Below are 22,759 nucleotides of genomic sequence, written 5' to 3' on the forward strand. Positions count from 1 at the left end.
ACACTAGCAATTCTGAATACTCTCAATTTTAAAAGTTGGCTTCCAAGAATAAAAAAAATCTTTAACTTGTGATGAAGTAAACTATTAACTTTGTCCCTTGCTGGACACTTGTTTATATGAATGCAATCCAGATCACTCTTTTAACACTCTGTTTAATCTGGCTTTGTTACTGAGGCTTAATGAGAGGTTCCAAAGGAAAACCTAATTACATAAATGTACATTTTTAAGTTATTGTGTATTTTATGTCTTTACATCTTGAGTTGACTATTTCCAAGATCTTAGCTCAACTCCTATTTTAAGTTAGAAAATGAAGTATTCATGGCATATTTCTAAAGTTGAAGCTAAGCCAGTTTGAATGATAGATCTATCAACATTTATATTTTAATGCTTAGTTGACTGTTGTCAAAGTCATCCTAGTATTTATCTTTTGGTTTTGTCATGACCAGTCTGTCATTTGTTTTTGTGCAGGAGATCTTGTTGGATAATTCTGTGTTGGTAGGTCCCTCACCCTCAATTCCTAACTTTTTTTGAGGTTTGCAGTGCTGTTTCTTTGTGGCGTTATTTTGGTTGTAGATGTTCTTGTTTTCCCCTGCATCTCTTTGTTTAAGCTAACCATTAATGCAAAGTCCAGTATGTGTAGCATGTTACATGGTGTTTATTTAATACCAGTGTAAACAGATCCTCCCTAACCTTCTCCAGCCAGTGCATTCATTCCTTGCACTTAATTTTGCATCATTTTGATTTAATATATTCATTTCAGAAAGGAATTATAATTACGGTTTGACTTAATTTCTATATTTTGCCTGCTTGGTTTGTTTGCCGTAACTCTATTTCTCTTTGCAATATAAATGCTGGAGAATGACATGGAGATATTAAATGTTCTGTTTTGCTTTGTGTGACCGCCTTCAATTTTTTTTCTACCAAACAAGTAAAGAGTACTATTATAAGCATGCTTTCTCTAAAAGACTGTTTGACCAGCCTGAATAAATGCTGCACTTGCCTTGTATTATAAGCTTGTAAAACTCCAGTGAAATAACTAGTAGATTCATGAACTTTTCTTTAAAATTGCCTTGTAGAATGCTTTTTTGCCATTGTTGTAAAATACAGCCATAAACTTGGGCATGAATAAAGTTAATCTTTTTACATTTTAGCTCCTTTATTATCCTAGGTACTAGTTTCTAATGGTGGCTCTTTAACATGATTGGAATGACATTAACTTGAGACTTTGTGAATGGCATTCCCCTTTTGACTTTTGAGTTCATGATATGTCTTGAGGGTATAATAAAATATATTTATAAAGCCATTCCCATCTGTGTGTTTCACTGATGATATATTCACAAACCTGTTCTGCCTTTGGCTTCTGATAAAATTTAGGGTTTCACTCTCTTTGCATGTATTTTTTATGTGTCAAACACCAGCTGTCACCACCTACTCTTTTTCTCAGAATTTATCCTCTCCTCTTGTAAACAAAGTTACCTACCTCAGTCCTGTTTTTTCCCACATACACTATATCTAAATAAAGATCACTGTAAGAAATATGCCTTTTTTCCTCAAATTTTGCTTGGAAAATCAACAGTGTAAAACACATATTCATTGTCATAAGCCACACTTTACATACTGGTCTTTGTTTTCATAGTTAGAAAAAAATAAATTTCAAAATCTCTAGACTTTATTTTACTTATGAATCACTTAGAATTTGTATCCAGAAACTTTTGACTTTTTTGGTTGTTCATTTAAGGTATATCACAATCATATCATTTACCTTCAGTAGACACAACCTGTTGAGGTTTACGTTGTTCAGATACTTCTAAGAAAAATATGTGGAGGGAGTCTGTCATTCTGAGCAGAAATACTCTATATATCTCTAAGATACATACACATCTATGTACCTGTATGTATGTCCATATAGACAAGTAGATATACATATATGTAAACCTATTGTCTATAATGTGTTCTCTAGAGAGCATTTTTGGTGAATATGTTTCCTGAGTAAAACTCTTTTCTGCCTTTATTTGAAAATCCATTTACTTACTTTGGCATCTGACTAAAATACTAGAGACTTTTAATAATAGTTAATAACTAACATTTTTTGAGCACTTACTTTTGCCAGACACTATGCTAAGCCCTTTTGCATGTTTCTCTGTGTTAACTTTGCAGCAGCCCCATAAGATCAGGGTAGCATTATTTCCATTTTACAAATAAGGAAACTAAGCCACGGAGAGGTTAAATAACTTGCCCAAGGTCACACAGCTAATAAATGGCGGATCTGGGACTCAAACTGAGGCAGTTTGACTCCAGAGCCTCCCTTTTAACCAGTGTGTTATACTGCTTATATGGATCTATATAAATTTCTACTTAGAGTAGGATAAAACTTTATATCATTGCATTATAATATTGAGCTTATACAGTGCAAATGTATAAGCTACAAATAAAGTCTTTCTTAGTTATATTTCTTTTATCTCAAAACTGGTTTTATTTATACAAATTTTGTGTCTTCTAACACTGTCCAAAGGCTTCTGCTTGAATGTGTTTATGAATATTTCATAATCAAGTACATGTATTATTCTTTAAGCCATTTATTTCTAAACTATAATAAAAAATATGTACTAGAATAATTTAAAGAAGTTTCTGTATTTTAAATAAATTGAATCTAGCCCAGTGATGGGCTGGACAGAATCAGGAGGGATCCAGTGAATGTCTATTAGACTTATTGTGAATGCCACCAAGAATTTCAGCTCTTTCATTTCCCAACTGGTATTTTTCAGGTGAATCTTTGTAGTCCCTATTTGTTACTGAGAAGAGCAGTACTGGGTTGTTTACGTCAGCTTGTACAGCGAGAAGCAGCTGAAGTTTCAGAACATGCTGTTATGCTTGCTAAGGATAGCAGAGAAGAGTTGACTCCAGGTAATTCTTTTTATCAACATTATCTCCAGCTCAAATAATTTTTTAAAATAATTATTTTAAGTTCATTTATTTATTTTGAGAGAGAGGGCACGTGTGTGGGGAAGGGACAGAGAAAGAAGGAAAGAGAGAATCAGAAGCAGGCCCCATACCATCAGCATGGAGCCTGACTTAGGGCTCAGTCTCAACGAACTGCAAGATCACGACCTGAGTCAAAATCAAGAGTCATATGCTCAAGAGTTGGCACTCAACCAACTGAGCCACCCAGGCACCCCAGATAATTTTTTAAATGTTTATTTATTTTTGAGAGAGCACAAGCAGGGGGTGGAGAGTGCACAGAGAGAGGTGGGGATAGAGGATCTGAACCAGGCTCTGCACTGACAGCAGCAAGCCTGACACAGGGCTCAAGCTCACGAAGCATGAGATCATTACCTGAGCCAAAGTTAGATTCTTAACCAACAAAACCCCTCAAAAAGTTGTTTTAATTTTGAGTCTTCCATTTAAACATGAGTTTTTAAAGTGAAATTTTGAAGTTAACATATAATGTCTTAAACCTGCTACAGGGTAGTCGCTAGCAATTACTACCATTCCCAACCAGTGATGTTACTGGTTTAGAACAATGGTTTTCAACTTAGGTCCCCAAACTAGCAATATCCACCTTACTGAGAACTTGTTAGAAATGCAAATTATTTGGCCCCATCCCAAATCCGCTTAACCAGAATTCTGGGAGTAGAGCCCAGCAATCTGTTTTCTATGTTTTTACAATCCCTGTTAATGTATATTGAAATTTGAGAGGCACTCAAATTTTAGAGCAAGTTTTTTCACAGCAATGCATTGAAGTTGGATTTAGTCCTTAAGTAATTTACCATGTGTCTTTCTTCCTCTTTAATCTCATTTAATAAAATTTGTCATAGATAAGTCTTCTTTAGGTAAAAGGGTTTTTATGCGCCTTCTTTATTTTAGAGCTGCATTAAAAGATTTCTTTGTTGGTAAGATTTAGGTATGTATGTCTTTATTTTAAAATTATGTGGGTAACCCATGGGGCGCCTGGGTGGCTTGGTCAGTTAAGCGTCCGACTTTCGCTTAGGTCATGATCTCGCGGTTCGTGGGTTTGAGCCCCGCGTCGGGCTCTGTGCTGACTGCCAGCTCAGAGCCTGGAGCCTGTTTCGGTCTGTGACTCCCTCTCTTTCTGACCTTCCCCTGCTCACGCTGTCTCTCTCTCTCTCTGCTAGAAATAAGTGAAACATTAAAAATAAATAAAATAAAATAAAATTATGTGGGTAACCCAAATATGCATATAAATTAAATATAAATAAACAACCTCCAAAAATATTAATGGTAATATCTACTCTTTTATGTATATAGTTTCCAAAGTGCTGTCACACTTTTAGAAGGTCTCAGGCTTCACAAAGCTTTCCAATATCTAAAGCATTCATATCAGTATGTTTTACTATCATGCTGTGCTCCTTAGTTTGTTGTCATACTAAGATTTTAACTCTTTGACTTGAGTTCATCAGCATTGCTGAACTAGTATAGTAGCCACCCAGACAGGTTGCAGAACTCATTTGAAAACAATTGATTACTTACTTTAACCAGAGAAACTTTAATCTTTTAACCATGTGAGATATTCTGCCTAAGTATCCTTCAGTTTATCTTCGCCACTGAAATTATCTGCATTATTTGCTTTTGGCTTTGATTGTGTAAACATGCTGGTATATGTTCCTAGAATTCTTGAATTAACTATAGGAATAAAATGCAGTAGAGAACTCGTTATATAATTCCTTTTTATTAAAAAAAATTTTTTTTTAATGTTTTATTTATTCCTGAGAGAGAGACAGCGTGAGCAGGGGAGGGTCAAAGAGAGTGGGGGACACAGAATCCGAAGCAGGCTCCAGGCTCTGAGCTGTTAGCACAGAGCCTGACGTGGGGCTTGAACCCACAAACTGTGAGATCATGACCTGAACCGAAGTCAGATGCTTAACCAACTGAGCCACCCAGGGGCCCCTATAATTCCTTTTTAAAAATTTGTAATTTTTCAAGACTCAGAGGAGACAGACACACAGAGGGAAGATGCCTATGTGAAGGTGGAGGCAGAAACTGGAGTGAAGCAGCAACAAATCAAGCAATGTCACAGCTTGTAGTTAACCACAGAAGCTAGGTAGAAGCAAAAAGAATTCTTCCTCTGACTCTTCAGATGGAGCATGACCCCACTGATACCTTGATTTCAGATGTCAGGACCCCAAATTGTAATGGAATGAATTTCTGTTATTTAAAGCCATTCAGTTTATGATGAGTAGTTATGGCAGCCCTAGGTGCCATAATACACATAACATAATACACTGCCCCTCCATGGTCCCAGTTCCCAGGGGGTGGCACCTGCTGTGATTCCAGGTTCTACTCAGAAACTAGTTCTCATCTCCAGTGTCCTTAACATGTAGTGGCACCACACAGTTGGTAATCTCTGAGTTGAGTCACCATCCCCAGTTTTAGCTCTTCTAATATCTTTATAACTAGTTCTCTACATTAAATATCTTATAATGAAAAATAAAATAAAATAAAATTTTGTAATTTTCAAGCCAGTGGAAAAAGTTGAAAGAAGTGTGCAGTGAACACATATATTCACCTACTTAGCATCTTTATGGCATTCATTTTATATATCTTCCTCTCTTTCCATATATACACAGATGCACACCTTTTGCCAAACCATCTGAAAGCAGGCTGCAGGGGCACCTGGGTGGCTCAGGCAGTTAAGTGTCCGACTTTAGCTCAGGTCACGATCTCATGATTCATGAGTTCAAGTCCCGTGTCGTGCTGACAGCTAGCTCAGAGCCTGGAGCCTGTTTCAGATTCTGTGTCTCCCTCTCTCTGGCCCTTCCCTGCTCATGCTGTCTCTATCTCTCCCTCAAAAATAAAAAAAATAAAATAAAAAAATAAAATAAAAATTTTTTTTTAAATGAAAGCAGGCCGCAGACACCAAGACAGCAAACTCCTAATATATGCATTCTCCTTCATGACCACGCATTATTTCCACACCTAATAAAATTAACATTGATTTAGTAGCCATCATAGAATATGCATTTCTCACACATATTTCCCCAGTTATCCAAAAAATGTCTTTTATGACTCATTCCTACTCTGCCTTACCACCACCCAAATTTAGGATCCAACCATGATTCACACATTACATTGTTTTTTCTCTCTTTAGACTCCTAATCCGAAACATTCCTACTGCTTCCTTCTGATTTTTTTCTTTAAGCGAATTATAGTTGACACACAATGTGAATTTGTTTCAAGTGTACAGCACCATGTTTCGACAAGCTTAAATAAACATTATGCTATATTCACAAGTGCAGCTACCATCTGTCAATATACCCCACACTATTATAGTACCACTGACTTATATTCCCTACTCTATACCTTTTATCCTACTGCTTCCTTCTAGTCTTTAAAAGATCATTTCTCTTACAAAATAGTATAATAGTAGCATTATCTTTAGAATCTAAATGCTTTCATAAATTCTAGATAAGTTCGGGTTGCCTGGGTGGCTCAGTTGGTCAAGCATCTGACTCTTGATTTGGCTCAGGTCATGATCTCACAGTTCATGGGATTGATCTCCACATCAGTCAGCACAGAGCCTACTTGGTATTCTTCTCTCCCTCTCTCAACTTTTAAAAAAAATAAAACAGAAAGTAAAAGCTTGATAAGTTAAATCTTCAAGAGAAAATTTATCTGTTCTTTTGGCATTTCCAGAATGAGAGGAGGCTTAGATCAAGGGGCTTATGTTTCCTCTTTAAGGTGCTTTATTACCTTGCAGTGAGAATATTTGCATGTAGTATTTTAATAACTCCAGAATGTGTATACTTCTCATATGGCAGTTTTGTTTTCTGTATTACTTAGATCATCGATTTTCTTCTTGTCAGATGCTAACATCAGAGAAGTGGGCCTTGAAGGGGCATTATTGACCTTACTAGACAAGGAAACAGATCAGAAGTTATGCCATGATATCAAAGAGACTTTAAACCATATGCTTACATCTATGGCAGTGGATAAGCTCTCCTTCTGGTTAAAGCTTTGTAAAGATGTACTTGCTGCATCTGCTGGTAAGTATTGGTGGTTACCAGTAGAAATAAAATATAAAGAAAAATGTTCTAAAAAGTGTTTGCCAGTGACAATTTATTAATTTTATCTGAGTATTTGGATTATCATTGCTTGTTGCTTTTTTCAAATGAAGATTCTAGTGTTTAAGTCTAACACTTAAGCTTGCGGGTTTTTTTATTCTTCTGATTATCTTTTATGACTTCCCTGTCTAAGATAAAATAAAAAATAGACTTATTTATACTATAAAATGGATGACCTGACTTACAATAGCCCCAATAGCCCGTTTGTTTTCATACATAAAATATTTGAGGGATTTCATCAAGTCAACTTAATATAAAAATCATCAAAAATTACAACATTTTGAGCAAGCAAGTTTCTCTACACTCGGTAATGTTGATTTCAAACAGCGTTAAAAAATAGTGTTATTTACTTAATGTATTTGTGATTATAAGATAATGGTTAGTGAGAATGTGTATTAGGGTCCTTCAAATTTATATCTTTGGAGTAACAGAGAAAATAAATGAGAGGAAGAAAAGAAACAAATTCTGTTCCAGGTACTATACATACTTTACCTGATTTAATCCTTTAACCATCCAGTGAGTAGGCAGTATACTCCATTTTACACAAGAGAAAACAAGGTTTGGAAAAGTTAGGTAATTGGTCCAAAGACATACACAGATGGATTCAGACTTTACCATGACTTTAAAGCCCAGCTTCCTAAACAAAATCAAAAATGGACTATTGGGACTTCATCAAGACAAAAATCTTCTGCCTAGCAAAGGGAACTGTCACCAAAACTAAAAGGCAAGCTATGGAATGGGAGAAGATATTTGCAAATGACATATCTGATAAAGGATTAGTATCCAAAATTTATAAAGAGCTTTTAAAACTCAGCACCCCAGAAAACAAATAATCCAGTGAAGAAAGGGGGAGAAAAAATGAATATTTTTCCAAGAAGACATACAGATGGCTTACAGATACATGAAAACATGCTCAACATCACTCATCCTCAGGGAAATACAAATCAAAACCATGTTGAAATACCACCTCACACCTGTCAGAAGGGCTAAAATTACACCACAGGACAGGAAACAACAAATGTTGGAAAGGGTTCAGAGAAAAGGGGAATCCTCTTAAACTGTTCGTGAGAATGTAAACTATTGTAGCCATTCTAGAAAACAGTATGGAGGTTCCTCAAAAACTTAAAAATAGAGCTGCCCTCTAGTAATTGCAGTACTAGATATTTATCCAAAGACTACAAAAATGCTGATTCAAAGGGGCACATGCACCCCAGGGTTTATAGCAGCACTATCAAAAATTGCCAAATTATGGAAAGACTACAAATATCCATTGACTAATGAATGGATAAAAAAGATGTGGTATATGTGCACAAGGGAATATTACTCAGCCATCAGAAAGAATGAAATCTTGGAGCACCTGGGTGGCTCAGTTTGTAAGCATCTAACTTTTGATTTCGGCTCAGGTCATAATCTAGTGTTTCATGAATTGGAGCCCCACGTCAGGCTCTGTGCTTAGAGTGTGAAATCTGCTTGGGATTCCCCTTCTTTCCTTCTGTTTCTGCTCTTCCCCAACTCATGTTCTATCTCAAAAAAAAATTTAAAAAGAATGAAATCTTGCTACTTTTAGTGACATGGATGGAACTAGAGTTTTTTACTAAGTGTAAAATAAGTCAGAGAAAGACCAATACCTTATGATTTCACTCATATTTGGAATTTAAGGAGGAAAAAGAGTAGGGAAAAAAACCATGAGACTCTTAACTATGGAGAGCAAACTGAAGATTGATGGAGGGAGGTGGGTGGGAGATGGGCTAGATGGGTGATGGGTAGCAAGGAAGACACTCATGAGGAGTACTGGATGTCATGTGTAAGTGATCACTGAATTCTACTCCTGAAACCAATGTTACACTATATGTTAACGAACTAGAATTTAAATAAAAACTTTTAAAAAATGATAAAATCCAGCTTCCTACTGTACTTCAGTAGCTCTTAAACTCAGTTACTCAAGCTTTATAATTTCATGTATTATCTGAGTTAAAGGAAGAAAGGCATTATTTTAAAAACTTTGTTTTACATTTCTACTGTCTACCTTGATTCCCATTTGTCCTCTTCTCTTCCATTGATTTATATCTGTTCTTTCAGTCACTGTGCTATACATGTTTTCCTTTGTTGAGGCTTTCTTCTATCCCGCTACTTGAGAACTTACAGGAGCTTCTCCTTTGAGGAAAATCTATATGTGCCTAGATAGACAGGTTGATTACAGTTTTCTGTATCTCACATATTTCTGGTATCTCCCAGAGCTTACTTGCTCAGTTTTATTTTACCAGTTGTTCTTTATCCTTTGTAGTTTGGCTTTATCCCTTCTTACTAGGAAAACACACATTTCGGTCTTTCTTGGCTTATTATCTTAGTCTGATGACAGGACTTTGCCATAACTTTGTGAAATCTTTGCTATCATAACACACTCAAGAAATGTTGACCTACAAGATAATTTAAAGGGCACTGGGTAGCTTAGTCGATTAAGTGTCTGACTCTTAATTTCAGCTTGAGTGATGATCTCACCATCAGGAGATCAAACCCCATGTCAGACTTCACCTTGAGTGTGGAGCCTGCTTAAGATTCTCTCTCTCTGTCTCCCACTGTCCCTTTCCTGCTTGCCTACACACTCTTTCTCAAAAAATAAAGTTTATTAAAAATTTTTTTTTTAACATTTATTTTTTTTCAGAGACAGGGCACGAGTCAGGGAGGGGCAGAGAGAGAGAGGGGGAAACACAATTCAAAGTAGGCTTCAAGCTGCGAGCTGTCAGTGCAACACCGGATTTGAATCTATGAACCATGAGATCATGACCTGAGCTGAAGTCAGGCACTTAACCAGCTGAGCCACCCAGGAACCCCAAAAAGTTAAAAAAAATTTTTAAGATAAGAGGGAAAAGTTTGGTCTCTTAAAGCTTAGTTCCATTTGAAGTTGAGTTAAACAGAGTTAATAGGGTAGCAGTTAATATAAAGAGGAAAGAATTCATTCCTCACTGCTTGAACCATCAGGAAATTGTGAGACTACAAATGACAGAAATGAGTCTATTTTCAGAAAAATATTTTCAGACATGTTTAGTAGGCTCAAGAACCTTCTTTAGATCTGTTCAAGGCCCTAGTGTTAAAACAACCTCCCTAGTGCAATCTACCATAGTCCATAGAAGAGAATTTTGAGCTTTCTTAAGCATAAATGTCTACATACAGAGGACTGATGATTTTCCTAATATTTAGTATCATGTCTATAGTATCATATTTAGTTTTTAACTTTCAGTATAATTCGAACAACTTTGTCATTTTGACCTGGAACAGTTCTTACAGCATTTCTTTGGATACCACTGTTGTCTGTAGTTATTAGATGTGATTATTTTACATTGTTGAAGATGTATGATTGAGCAACAACAATTCTAGTCTGAATTTGAAGTCATAAATGTATCTTCCATTTGATTGTAATTACATGTATTCTCCCTTGATAAAAGATTTTACAACTGTAACTTGTGTGGATACAATGCAAGAAGAGGAAGGAGATAAAGGGGATGATGCCTCAGTTCTGACCACCGGAAATGATGACAAATCCTATCCTTTTACCAATCCCCGATGGGCTACTAGAGTCTTTGCTGCTGAATGTGTCTGTAGGATAATAAACCAGTGTGAGAATGCTCACAGAGCACATTTTGACATTTCTTTAGCACAAGAAATGAAAAAAAGGGATTCAAGAAGTAAGTGACATAATAATGAAAAGACCAAAAAATATACATAGAAATGTTGTCTGCGTTTTTCATGTTAATTTAAGAACTAACACTAGAAAGTAGTTTGTATTGTTCCAAATCCGTTATGAAACCTGACTATAATATTTACATAAGCTAAAAGTTAGGCATAGTTCTAATGTTTAAACACATTTTTACTGATTGAGCTTCTTAAAGTGTCATTTACTTATGTTTAATGGGCATGTGCCTGAGTTAAACTTATAGAGAATAATCATGTTCTTGGAAAGTAGAATGTACATTATTAGCTAGCTCCCAAATTTTATTTTCTGAATTACACCTCACAATAATCTTGCTTATAGATTATTTTGGTTTCATGAATATTACCCAGAAAACATTTGAGCCTATCACATTATAAAATAAACCTGCTTGCAAGACTGTTTCCACCTTTCATTGTTCAGATTTATTGTCTCTACCTAAAGGGATATATGTGTGTATTATGGTTTGATGTCCTATTTTCAAAATTCACTTAAGCACATTATGTCCAAAGACACAGTGCACATATCTAAAAGCCATGGATATATTTTTTACCAGACAAAAGAATTATATAGCAAAATGTTGCTATTGCCATTGTGGGAGTATGAATTAGGTATCTCTGTTTTAATGATTTTTCAAGCAAGCATTTATTGCGTCTCTTATGTGTGATAAGCACCATGCTGGAAACTGATAGGTATAAAATTAGTGTATCAGAGATGCTTACTTATTCCTTTGTTCCCAATTAAAATTATAATTGACACTTGCTAAGATGAGTTGGTTTTTTTATTGTGACCTATAACATTCTTAAAATTAGTCCCAGATATACTTTAGGTAAAGGTTAGTTGTATCCCTGAACATTTTATTGTTGGAATATTGTTAAATGATTGTCCTGTCTCTCCTCAGTAGAATTGTCATACCAAAGCATGTATTGTAGGAATGAAAGGAATTCTCATTTATAATTTTATAGCTACAAGTAATTTTTAATATTCCCATTATTTGTATGTGTGCCAAGACATACAAAAATAATATAATTTAATCCATATAAAGAACCACATAAAACTATGTTTTTCCAAAGAAACGTTAAGTCTTTTAGCTTCAACTTGACATAAAGAGAATAATTAAATTAACTGCCTAATTCGTTAACCCCCAAAGTTTCCTAAATATCTTCTAAAATGCTTTTATCAGAAAGTCCAAACAAAGTTTTTATTGAAGGTACTATTAACACTCTTCTAAAGGATGCTAATTTTGCCTTTGGTTTTTGAATAGCTGCGTAATTGTTTGCTTTGGGAGTTCTATGCATGTGATTATTTGCAGGAGCTTAGTAAATCCAGCTTTAAAGTCTATGTTTAACGAGCAGGAAAATGAAACAGTAAATCACATCAGAGATATTTAAAAGAAAGCTAGAAAAGTGTGTGAAATCAAAAGGATAAGTGATTATTTAACATAAATCTCAGTTCTAGCATATGCTTTTTCTTGATAAGACGTTTTTAATCTTGTAGATGACTTTTTGGTGCTACATCTTGCCGACTTAATTCGCATGGCCTTTATGGCTGCCACAGATCACAGTGACCAGCTCCGTCTTTCTGGCCTTGAAACACTGTTAGTTGTTATTCGGCGATTTGCAGCTATTCCAGAACCAGAGTTTCCAGGTCATGTAATTCTGGAACAGTATCAAGCCAATGTAAGCACTTTCTGTTGAGAACTTTATCTTTTAACACCTGGGATAAAAAGTCTGTGAAAGCAATTGGCATATCACTTTTTAACACGTAAATGAGTCTATGTCTCTGCTAATAGATCACCAATATATAATCAGAATATAGAAAATGCATATGTTTGAAGAAACAATCTCCCAAGTAAAAGCAAAGTGGTACATAAGCAGGTATTTTATAACATGAAAGGTTTTAACAGTTAAAACCTTCTGGGTAATGTGGGGGAATAAAATACTCTGCTAATTAAATTCTTTACAAAATATCTGAATATTCTTAAGATACACTAAACCATTACTAAATATTCCATTTAGGCTACGTGCATGTTTTATCTTAAAATTGTCACTCCTGGAATAGATGAATGTTCCATCACAAACATCACATGTAATCCTCCAGCAGCTTTCATCCTTCCCTACTGCTCATGATTCAGGGCCAGCTTTTGTGGGCTAGCAGTTAGGGAGACAGGAACAGTTTACCAGTTGACTGGCTGTCTCCATCACATCTTCCTAGCAGGAAATGTCCATGTATATTCCTGGAGAAAGCAAAAGAAAGGGATTGTTGTTATATAGAACTATCATATTAGAATGAAATGTTACAATTCAACTTAAGGGGAGTTCTGTTATATTCTTAACCGTCTAAAAATTGCAGATGAGGGACACCTGTCTGGCTCAATGGGTAGAGCATGGGACTCTCAGTCTCAGGGTCATGAGTTCAAGCCCCATGTTGGGCATAGAGCTTGTTTAAAATAATTGCAAATGATAGAAATATAATTACAGCTCACTTAAGCTGAAGAAGAAAATTATTTTCAAGAATCACAGTTGGCTCTGCTGTCTTCTATACCCACTTTATTCTCAAGTTTGCTCTCTCCAAGTGGTATCAAGATGGCTGTCTCTTAGCACTCAGTCTTTTTTTTTTTTTTAAGGTTATTTATTTATTTTGAGAGAGAATGCAAGTGAGGGAGGGGCTGAGAGAGAGGGAGACAGAATCCCAAATAGGCCCTGCGCTGCCAGCACAATAGCCTGATTCAGGGTTCCAACTCATAAACAACGAGATCATGACCTGAGCTGAAGCCCAAAAGTCAGGCACTTAACCGAATGAGCTCCAAGCACTCACTCTTAAAAAGAGACTGTGCTTCTGCCCCAGTACTCCCAGCAAACATCTTCAAGGAGAGCTTTCATTACCCCTGTTTGGATCCCTTGGGTCACACAGTACCCTCAGCTCCATAGCAACAACAGGGGATAAGAGTCAGAGAGAGAGAAGGTTCCTTGAAGGAAAATTGAGGTGCTTTTATCTAAAAACAGATATACTGGACAGGCAGGAAAAACAGGTGTCCAGAATACCTATTGTAAACAATTTTAAAATAATATTAAAGAGATGAAGAGTTTGCGCAATCGAACTCATTGATATTTCCTATCATTTGTTGTCAGGTAGGAGCGGCACTTAGGCCAGCCTTCACCTCAGAGACTCCACCTGATGTCACTGCCAAAGCATGTCAGGTAAGTGATTAAAAGGACAAAGCTTAAGAAGTAAAACCTCCCTTAGCACAAGTTATCTTAGAGTACTTTAGATTTCTATTTCAAGTGAGACTGAACATTTTTCATGTATCTAAGAGCCATTATAATCTACAATTTTAAAGTTACTTTTCGAGGGGCGCCTGGGTGGCTTAGTCGGTTAAGCGTCCGACTTTCGCTTAGGTCACGATCTCGCGGTTCGTGGGTTCGAGCCCCGCGTCGGGCTCTGTGCTGACTGCCAGCTCAGAGCCTGGAGCCTGTTTCAGCCTGTGACTCCCTCTCTCTCTGACCCTCCCCTGCTCACGCTGTCTCTCTCTCTCCTAGAAATAAATAAACATTTAAAAAAAAAAAAAATTGTAAAACGATTAAAACAAACTCCTATAAACCATTGAAATTCATACCCATTGTTAATATTTTACCATATTTATCTCCCTATATACAGAAATATATATATTTAATCNCCGCGTCGGGCTCTGTGCTGACTGCCAGCTCAGAGCCTGGAGCCTGTTTCAGCCTGTGACTCCCTCTCTCTCTGACCCTCCCTTGCTCACGCTGTCTCTCTCTCTCTCTCCGAAAAATAAATAAAACATTAAAAAAATTTTAAAGTTACTTTTCGAGGAGTGATTGTCAGACCCTCAATATCCAGCCCTAAAGCAGAACTGACTTGAATTATTTATAAACGAAATGGAATAAACTAATTTTAGCCCATTCTTTCAACTTTCTCTAATCCATTTGTATTTAGGATATGTTTGAGTTACCTTGACTATTCAGAGAGTGTATTAAATGTTGTACGAGGTCTCTATTATCACCTCTTTGTATTCTTACTATAAGTCATTAAAATTTTTTGTGAAATGAGACAGGAACTATATAAATAGAAGAGGAAAAATTAGTTGTCTCTAGAAAAGGAAAACTACTGTGACATCTGGGAAAACCAGACAACCTCTGATAATTGAGCAACTGTTTGCATTGGAGAATTAGTAATGATGTTTTGTTTAAAAATATTTTTTAGTATCTGTTGTCAAAATGATCAAAATTTTCACTGGGTTTTTAAATGTTAAGTTCTTTATCCTTCAGCAGTTATCTCTGCTTTTAAAAGAGTAAGAGGAAATAATCAAGATTGAGGATTTAATTCAAATTTTAATCCAAACATTTATCAAAGTGGTACCTTTCATGGCTTTATTTCTCCATATTAATAACATCTGAAACTCTGATTTATTTACTTACCAGCACTGGTTTCCTTGCTTCAACCTTAGACTTCATTCTCTTTTAAAATGCTGGCTTTTGACTGGCATTATCAGCCATATCCATTGGGCTTCCTGGTAGCAAGATGATTTCGATGTCTAGATTCCTGAGATATGGGTGAGCTCTGCTGAACTCACAAGGGAGGTTTTTACCATTTTTAAATGTAACTTTTGATTTTCAAAAACCAGGTTTGCAGTGCCTGGATAACAAGTGGAGTTGTAAGTGACCTTAATGATCTTCGAAGAGTTCATCAGTTGCTTGTTTCATCATTAACAAAAATACAGGCTGGAAAAGAGGCTCTGAGTCACTTATACAATGAAAGTGCTTCTACCATGGAGATCTTAGCTGTGCTGAAAGCCTGGGCAGAGGTTAGTGCTTCTCCATATATAACTGGAATTTTAGACATTGTTAATATAAACACCGTAGGCTATAAACTGAAAGTAACTATTTAAAACACAAATAAGTCCATTTTTAAGGTTAACAAAAGATGTTCAACATGAGATTTCCTTATGTGTTAATTGATTTTTTCTCCAGGCATTCTAAAATATCCTTTATTGCCTATTATCTGCTACTTTAGGAAGGGACAGCCATGAGCTGGAAAGACCTTATAATAACCAATAGAAATCAACTTTTATTGAAATCTGAATTTTGGAATTGTGGGTTTGCTTGTATGTTATATCAATTCCGTACACATACTTCAATTTTTTTTTAGAACACTTTCATAGAATAGCTTTTAATTATTAAATAAGTCATTTTCTTTTTCAAAATTAGTGAAATATTATTGGAAAATGTTTAACTTTATTTACTCTTCTAATCCAGAAGAAAGATAAATAATTTTAAGTTTACTATGAAAATGAGCACATATGAAAGTAGATAGAATAATATAATGCACTCATGTATACGCATCATTGGGGTTTCAGCAGTTCCCAATTTGGCCAGCCTCAGTTCATATATCATTTTAATGAAGGTATATAGTCCTAGATTGCAACTGAGAGAATTAACCAGTATGTAAGAAAACGTTTCTTCCATTAGAGCAAATTAAAACTTGAAGATTAGTGAGTCCATATTTTTGTCATTATTTGGGTTTGACAAACCTTATTTAGGAAGTTGTTCTCCGTAGATTTAGTAAGTTAGAACTAATGATCTTTAACAGTCAACGCTGATGCTTTTAAACATTTACTGTTAGTAGAACACACAAATTTTCTAATCTAACCTATTTTTGTAAATAATTCTCTACTTATGTAGTGTTCTTTATAATAATCTTAATCTCTAGGCTCTTGCTTAAGCCCATTACCTCCCATTCTCTCCTCAGTAAAAATAATGACTGACCACCAGATTCAGTATAACCAAGGTCCATAATCTCCTGTCTAAAATCCTTGGAGCCAGATATATTTGGAATTCAGAATTTGGGGGATTTTTCTGAAGTAATACAGTACATATTCCATGTATTCCTCCAAAAAAATTGAGGCAATACCATAGAAACTATAATCAAGCACATTGATACAGCTGTAGTAAAATGTTTGAATATTCACACTATGTTGACTAGGGACTCTAAATACCTATAAATACCCTCCTATAAATTCAGTCAATTTTACCACCAAATTAATTATTTTTCAGTGCTTTTTGGATTTTGGAGTTGTAGATAAAGAGGTAGTACATGTTATGTCCTGTGTTAAATACTTTCACATTCTTTTTTTTTTTTTCCCCTGAGAATCTGTAAACATTTCTCACTTACTTGTGTGGTGTCCTGAGGCCATCTAAAAACTATTGTTATAGAAGCTGCACAATTTAGTAACCCTGCAAATGTGCTTTCAAAATGTTGAGAATAAAAACAAAAATTTAAGTGCAGGATCATGTGTACTTTAACATTCTTTGTCTAGTACAAATCTATCTTTAGGAAATTCTTAGATATCAAAATCAAATTTATTCCATTACCAGGAGACCCTGAAAAACATTCATAAACTTATGGCCATAAAAAAACAGATTTCAGGCTTAGTTCTTTTACCATGAAGTATTTTATTTTAATAAAGTATCTTCTTTGAAGGGGGGAAATGGTGGGGGAAAGGGGGAGAGGCAAACCATGAGAGACTCTTGAATGCTGACAAAAACTGAGAACTGATGGATGTGGAGGGGAGGGGGGATGGGCACGGAGGGGGGCACTTGTGGGGATGAGCACTGGGTGTTATATGGAAACAAACTTGACAATAAACTATTTGTAATAAAGTATCTTCTTTGCATGCTACTTCTAGAATAATGTCTAAGACATATATAGGCTTCTCTTTTTTTTTTAAGTTTAATTACTTATTTTGAGAGAGCGAGAGAGCACACACAAGAGTGGGGGGAGGGGAGAGCAGAGAGACAGAAAGAGAGAATTCTAAGCAGGCTCCACACTGTCAGCACAGAGCCCAAAGTGGCGCTCTAATTCACCAATTTGAGATCATGACCTGAACCGAAACCAGGAGCCAGATGCTTAACTGAGTGAGCAACTCCAGCCCCCCTACTTTCACATTCTACAGTCCTATAAACAGTTAATATTCAGTCTATTTATGTAAACTTTTTATAGTGATTTAGTAGTAACTTTGAAAGAAAATATTTATGTATTTCAGCTTATTGCAGTTTAGAAGTGGTCACCCCAAGCCATTTATTGACGTGGATTATAGGGCTATAACTAGGCTCAGTGAGAAAGAGTGTTGTGATCATTTAGTTAGAGCTATCAGGGATGTAAAACTGCAGAATGCCAGCATAGTTGTCAAGCATTTGCTATCCTCAGTTGCATATCATTAAAGAGAACGTTTTTAGATCTTTCTATCCCAGTTTGTGTGTGTGGCTACGTGTGTATACCTTGGTATCAGAGTGCATTTGAAGTCCAGTATGCTCAAAGGTAAATTGGTCTCCTCAGCAAGATAAAAATATTATAGCACCTTTTTAATAGGTGCAAGAGCTTCCTATTTACAAGTTAACCCTTTAACAGGTCTACATAATTGCTGTAGAAAGACATAAAAGCCACAGACAACCTTTGAAGACTACGACCTGTTCAGAAGAGAGTGTCAGAAATGGGTCATGTTCATCAGATGGATTGCTGGACTTAGTCCACACAGACCTGGGCACGCTGAGTAGGCTCTGGCTTGCTGCGCTTCAGGATTTTGCTCTCTTAACTTTGCCTTCAGAATTTGCCTCCCAACTTCCCGTTGAAGGTAAGGGGTTTGTAAAATATTTACATAATTCCTAGAGTAACAGTAACTTTTCAAAATTTATCCCTTAGCAGGTAATATTTCTCCGAAACATTTCTCTAGAATAATTCCCATTTATAGACTAAACATGTGAGAGTTGCTTGAGGCTAAATACCCTGAAGTTGACCTGCTTAGGTGATAAGGCATGCACATCTTACCTCACAGGATATTGCCATATTGCTCTCCGAAGCGGTTATAACAATTTTTTAAAGTTTATTTATTTAAGAGATACAGTACAAGTGAGGAAGAGGCGGGGAGTGGGGGGAATCCTAAGTAGGCTCCACGTTGCCAGCACAGAGGCCGATGTGGGGCTTGAACTCACTAAACCATGAGATCATGACATGAGCCAAAGCAAAGAATCAGACACTTAACCAGCTGAGCCGCTCAGGGACCCCAGCAGTTAAAACAGTTTATATGTCCACCAACAGCATGTTTCTGTTTCACTACAGTTTCTACCATTATTTGTTGTCATACTTGATAATTTCTGCCATTAGGTGGGTCTGAAATAGCTTTTCATTGTTTTATTTTTTCATTGGTTAAAAACCTTTTTTTGGGGCGCCTGGGTGGCTCATTCGTTGAGTGTCTGACTTCAGCTCAGGTCATGATCTCACAGTTCGTGGGTTCGAGCCCCGTGTCAGGCTCTGTGCTGACTGCCAGCTCAGAGCCTGGAGCCTGTTTCAGATTCTGTGTCTCCCTCTCTTTCTGACCCTCCCCTGCTCACACTGTCTCTCTCTCTCAGAAATAAATAAAACATTAAAACAAAACTTTTTTAAAAAAACTTTTTTCATAGGTTTATGGGCTAAGTTTCTTCTTCCATCAATTACCTAGTCATAATCCTTGTCCATTTTCTACTTGGTATTTGTCATGATTTTACTGATTTATTAATCTCTTTTATAACTTTAGTATTATTACTTTATGATTGCGTGTTTCCCAAGTCTATAGCTTATTCTTTCTTTTATCTTTCTAAAACTAATGTAATCAGTCATTTATGGTTTGTAGTTTTGTGTAATACCTCACAGGTTTTTTATTTAAGGTCATAAAGACCTAAAAGCATTACAGTTTTACTTTTTACGTTTTGGGGTTTAGTGCAGCTAGATTTGGGTGTATGTAAAGGGGATAGACATCTAATATTGTAGTCAGTTATTGCCATTTTATGGATTGGATATTTAGTAGCCACTTTTATTCTTCATGTTATTCTAAAATGCTGTGGGGGTTTTTTTGTTTTGTTTTTTGGGTTGTTTTGTTTTGTTTTTACTCTTTGATAAATTCTAGGTTAGCCTGCCAACTCTTACTGGAATTTTACCTGGGGGCGCCTGGGTGGCTCAGTCCATTGAGCATTCAACTTCAGCTCAGGTCATGATCTCACGGTTTGTGGGTTCGGGCCGTGCATCAGGCTCTGTGCTGACAGCTTGCTCAGAGCCTGGAGCGCGGAGCCTGCTTCGGATTCTTTGTCTCCTTCTCTCTCTTCCCCTCCCCCACACATGCTCAGTCTTACTCAGTCTCAAAAATAAATTAAAAAAAAAAAAAAAGAATTTTACCTGGAATTCTAGAGATAGGAATGGTTTCTGTACTTTTCAGTAGCATCAGAATGGAAATAAACTGATTTATTGGTTTAATTGTCAGCCACTAGTGAATGACAGGCATTAATCAACATAAATAAATCTCAAAAATACGAAGTTTGGAGGGCACCTGGGTGGGCTCAGTTGGTTAAGCATCTGACTTCACCTCAGGTCATGATCTCTTAGTTTGTGAGTTCAAGCCCTGTATCAGGCTCTGTGCTGACCCCTCAGAGACTGGAATCTGCTTCCGATTTTGTGTCTTCCTCTCTCTCTGCCCCTCCCCAACTTGTGCTCTGTCTCTCTCAAAAATAACAAAGGTTACATACAACATGGAGCCTTTTAAGTAAAGTTAAACACAAAATAAAAGCACATATTATTTATGAATACAAACATCTACTGTGAAACATCTGTTATGAATACGAAAACCTATTGTGGGAGTGATTTCACACTGACTTGAGGAAAGTGATTACAGAAGGAGGGATAAAAATTAGTGGTATAACAAAGTTGTAAGGTTCTTTTCTTTTTTTTATAAGTAAGTGATTATAAGTAAGCAAAATGTTTATATTAATCTTGTAAGTAAGTAAATGGGTAGCAGTATTTGTTTCAAACACACACCATATATAAGTTCCTTAAAGAAACTTGGGATGATAGGAGTGGTGTTATTTTACAACAAAGAAGACAGAAAATGTAGTAGGAGCTAATCTCTTTTATTCCTCCTGAAACTGCTTCCACTTTTTCGTAGGTGGTGCTTTCTACACAGCAGAAACTAGTGAAAATGCAAAATTGCATTATTACAGCTCCTGGGCGCTTATCCTGCACGCTACAGCCTTGTGGCTTACCAGCACGGGCTTTGTGGTTGCTGACCCAGATGAAGGTGCATCTCATCTTTCAAGACCTGTAACACCTACTTCTATGTGTCAGGGTTCATCATCTGGGGCTACAGTAAAGTCACCTGAGGATGTCTGCACTGATAGATTCCATCTTATTTTAGGTTAGTAAAAGAACCAACAAGCGGGGCGCCTGGGTGGCTTAGTCGGTTAAGCGTCCGACTTTCGCTCAGGTCATGATCTCGCGGTTCGTGGGTTCGAGCCCCGTGTCGGGCTCCGTGCTGACTGCCAGCTCAGAGCCTGGAGCCTGTTTCAGAGTCTGTGACTCCCTCTCTCTCTGACCCTCCCCTGCTCACGCTCTCTCTCTCTCTCTCTCTCCTAGAAATAAATAAAACATTAAAAAAAAAAAAAAAAAACTAACAAGCTTCTAACCCTACAGAGTTGTTCTTGAATTGTGCCTCACTGCCTATCAACTCTTGGTGGCAGTTACCTCATCTTTGTTAGGTGTTAGTGATAACCTTGATATAAATGAGTGGACTTGTATACATTTTACAAAATTGTAGATTTTATTAAGTCTAGAATCCCATTTACAAACTGGCTTCAGCATCATGTTGAATGAATTATAGAAATTGTAAGACAGTCCTAGTTCTTTGCACATAATTTTTAAAAGATCCATGTATAACTATACATTTTTTACGGGCACCTGGGTGGTTCAGTTGGTTAAACATCCAACTTCGGCTGTGGTCATGATCTCACAGTTCATGGTTTTGAGCCCCACATCAGGCTGTGTGCTGACAGGTCAGAGCCTGGAGCCTGCTTCGGATTCTGTGTCTCCCTCTCTCTCTGCTCCTCCCCCACTCGTGCTCGCATGTGCTCTCTCTCTCTCTCAAAAATAAACATTTTTTAAAAATTACAAAGTTTTAAAATTTCTCTCTATATATACTAAAAATATCAATATACTGAGGGCGTCTACCTGTCTTCACCATGGGCTCCAATTTGCCTTCTTAAGGATTGTAGGGTTCAAGGAAGTATACTTTTTTTTTTTTTTTAAGTTGGTGCAAAGAAAATCATAATTTAATTCCAGTTATAAACAACCCATTCTCCATAATATTATAAACCACAAATGCAATATAAGCCCGTAAACGTTTGGACAAAGGGGGCCATCCCAAAACAGCACACCAGTGAGGTCGTATCTGTCCAGAGAGGAAGCACAAAATTTGGAAATTACCCCCCTAAAGGTAATAATATCTTTACAATATCAACTGAGGTTCAAATTATAAGGATAAACTGGTAATTCAAGCTGTTTTCAATAATAAAAAGGGATTTAGGAGTGCCCTTATTGTTTTTTTTCTGTCTGTGAGATGTCAAGTATCCGGTTTACATAAATCGTTCAACTTTCAATTGGTTGATTCAGTATCACATAAACACTGCCTAAAACTGATCTTTCCAATGAGCAAGCCTGTGATATGTGCAATTTTGGGTTTCACAATAGCCAGCAGTAAATGATTTGCCTCTAGCAACTCCATCTACTTACATGTCAGGAGGGGGACATGGTTTAATAAATTTGAATTGGTTCTGAAATGGGAATTGCATAGGGATGGCAATAGTGAGAAATATGGTAAAACGGAAGGACTATTTTTGAAATCTCTTTTCTTCATGCCGAAGACTACTGAGAGTAGTAGAAAAGGGTGGAAACTACATTTGTGGATTTCTTAGTGAACATAATCTCTCCACAGATTCCTGGCTAAATTGTAAAACTGCAGCATTCTGGTAAGTAATTGTATATACAGCAATGCTCAAATGAAGGCATTCTGCAGAAGTTGTATGCACAATAAATCACCATCTGTACTTGGCCCTTGGAGTCTATTTGAATGTCCATTCAGTCCAAGGCGGCTGGCTAG

General features: G+C 36.5%; 1 protein-coding gene across 7 annotated transcripts in view; it reads left to right on the top strand.

Moving 5' to 3' along the window:
* HEATR5A (HEAT repeat containing 5A) overlaps positions 1-22,759 on the top strand; it is a 117,430-nt gene that overhangs the window by 70,100 nt on the left and 24,571 nt on the right. For 4 of the 7 annotated variants that reach the window (XM_039247134.1, XM_039247136.1, XM_039247135.1 and 1 more), the window contains 9 exons: positions 469-495; positions 2,766-2,904; positions 6,822-7,001; positions 10,523-10,762; positions 12,283-12,464; positions 13,917-13,985; positions 15,431-15,610; positions 18,214-18,436; positions 20,774-21,022. In XM_039247134.1, the coding sequence (XP_039103065.1) occupies positions 469-495; positions 2,766-2,904; positions 6,822-7,001; positions 10,523-10,762; positions 12,283-12,464; positions 13,917-13,985; positions 15,431-15,610; positions 18,214-18,436; positions 20,774-21,022 (1,489 nt within the window). The remainder of the gene's footprint in view (positions 1-468; positions 496-2,765; positions 2,905-6,821; positions 7,002-10,522; positions 10,763-12,282; positions 12,465-13,916; positions 13,986-15,430; positions 15,611-18,213; positions 18,437-20,773; positions 21,023-22,759) is intronic. The other 3 variants (XM_039247137.1, XM_039247140.1, XM_039247138.1) reach the window with 2 other exon arrangements.

Source organism: Hyaena hyaena, unplaced genomic scaffold (genome assembly GCF_003009895.1).
Source record: "Hyaena hyaena isolate Hyena2069 unplaced genomic scaffold, ASM300989v1 scaffold_291, whole genome shotgun sequence".
NCBI classification, from domain to species: Eukaryota; Metazoa; Chordata; class Mammalia; order Carnivora; family Hyaenidae; genus Hyaena; species Hyaena hyaena.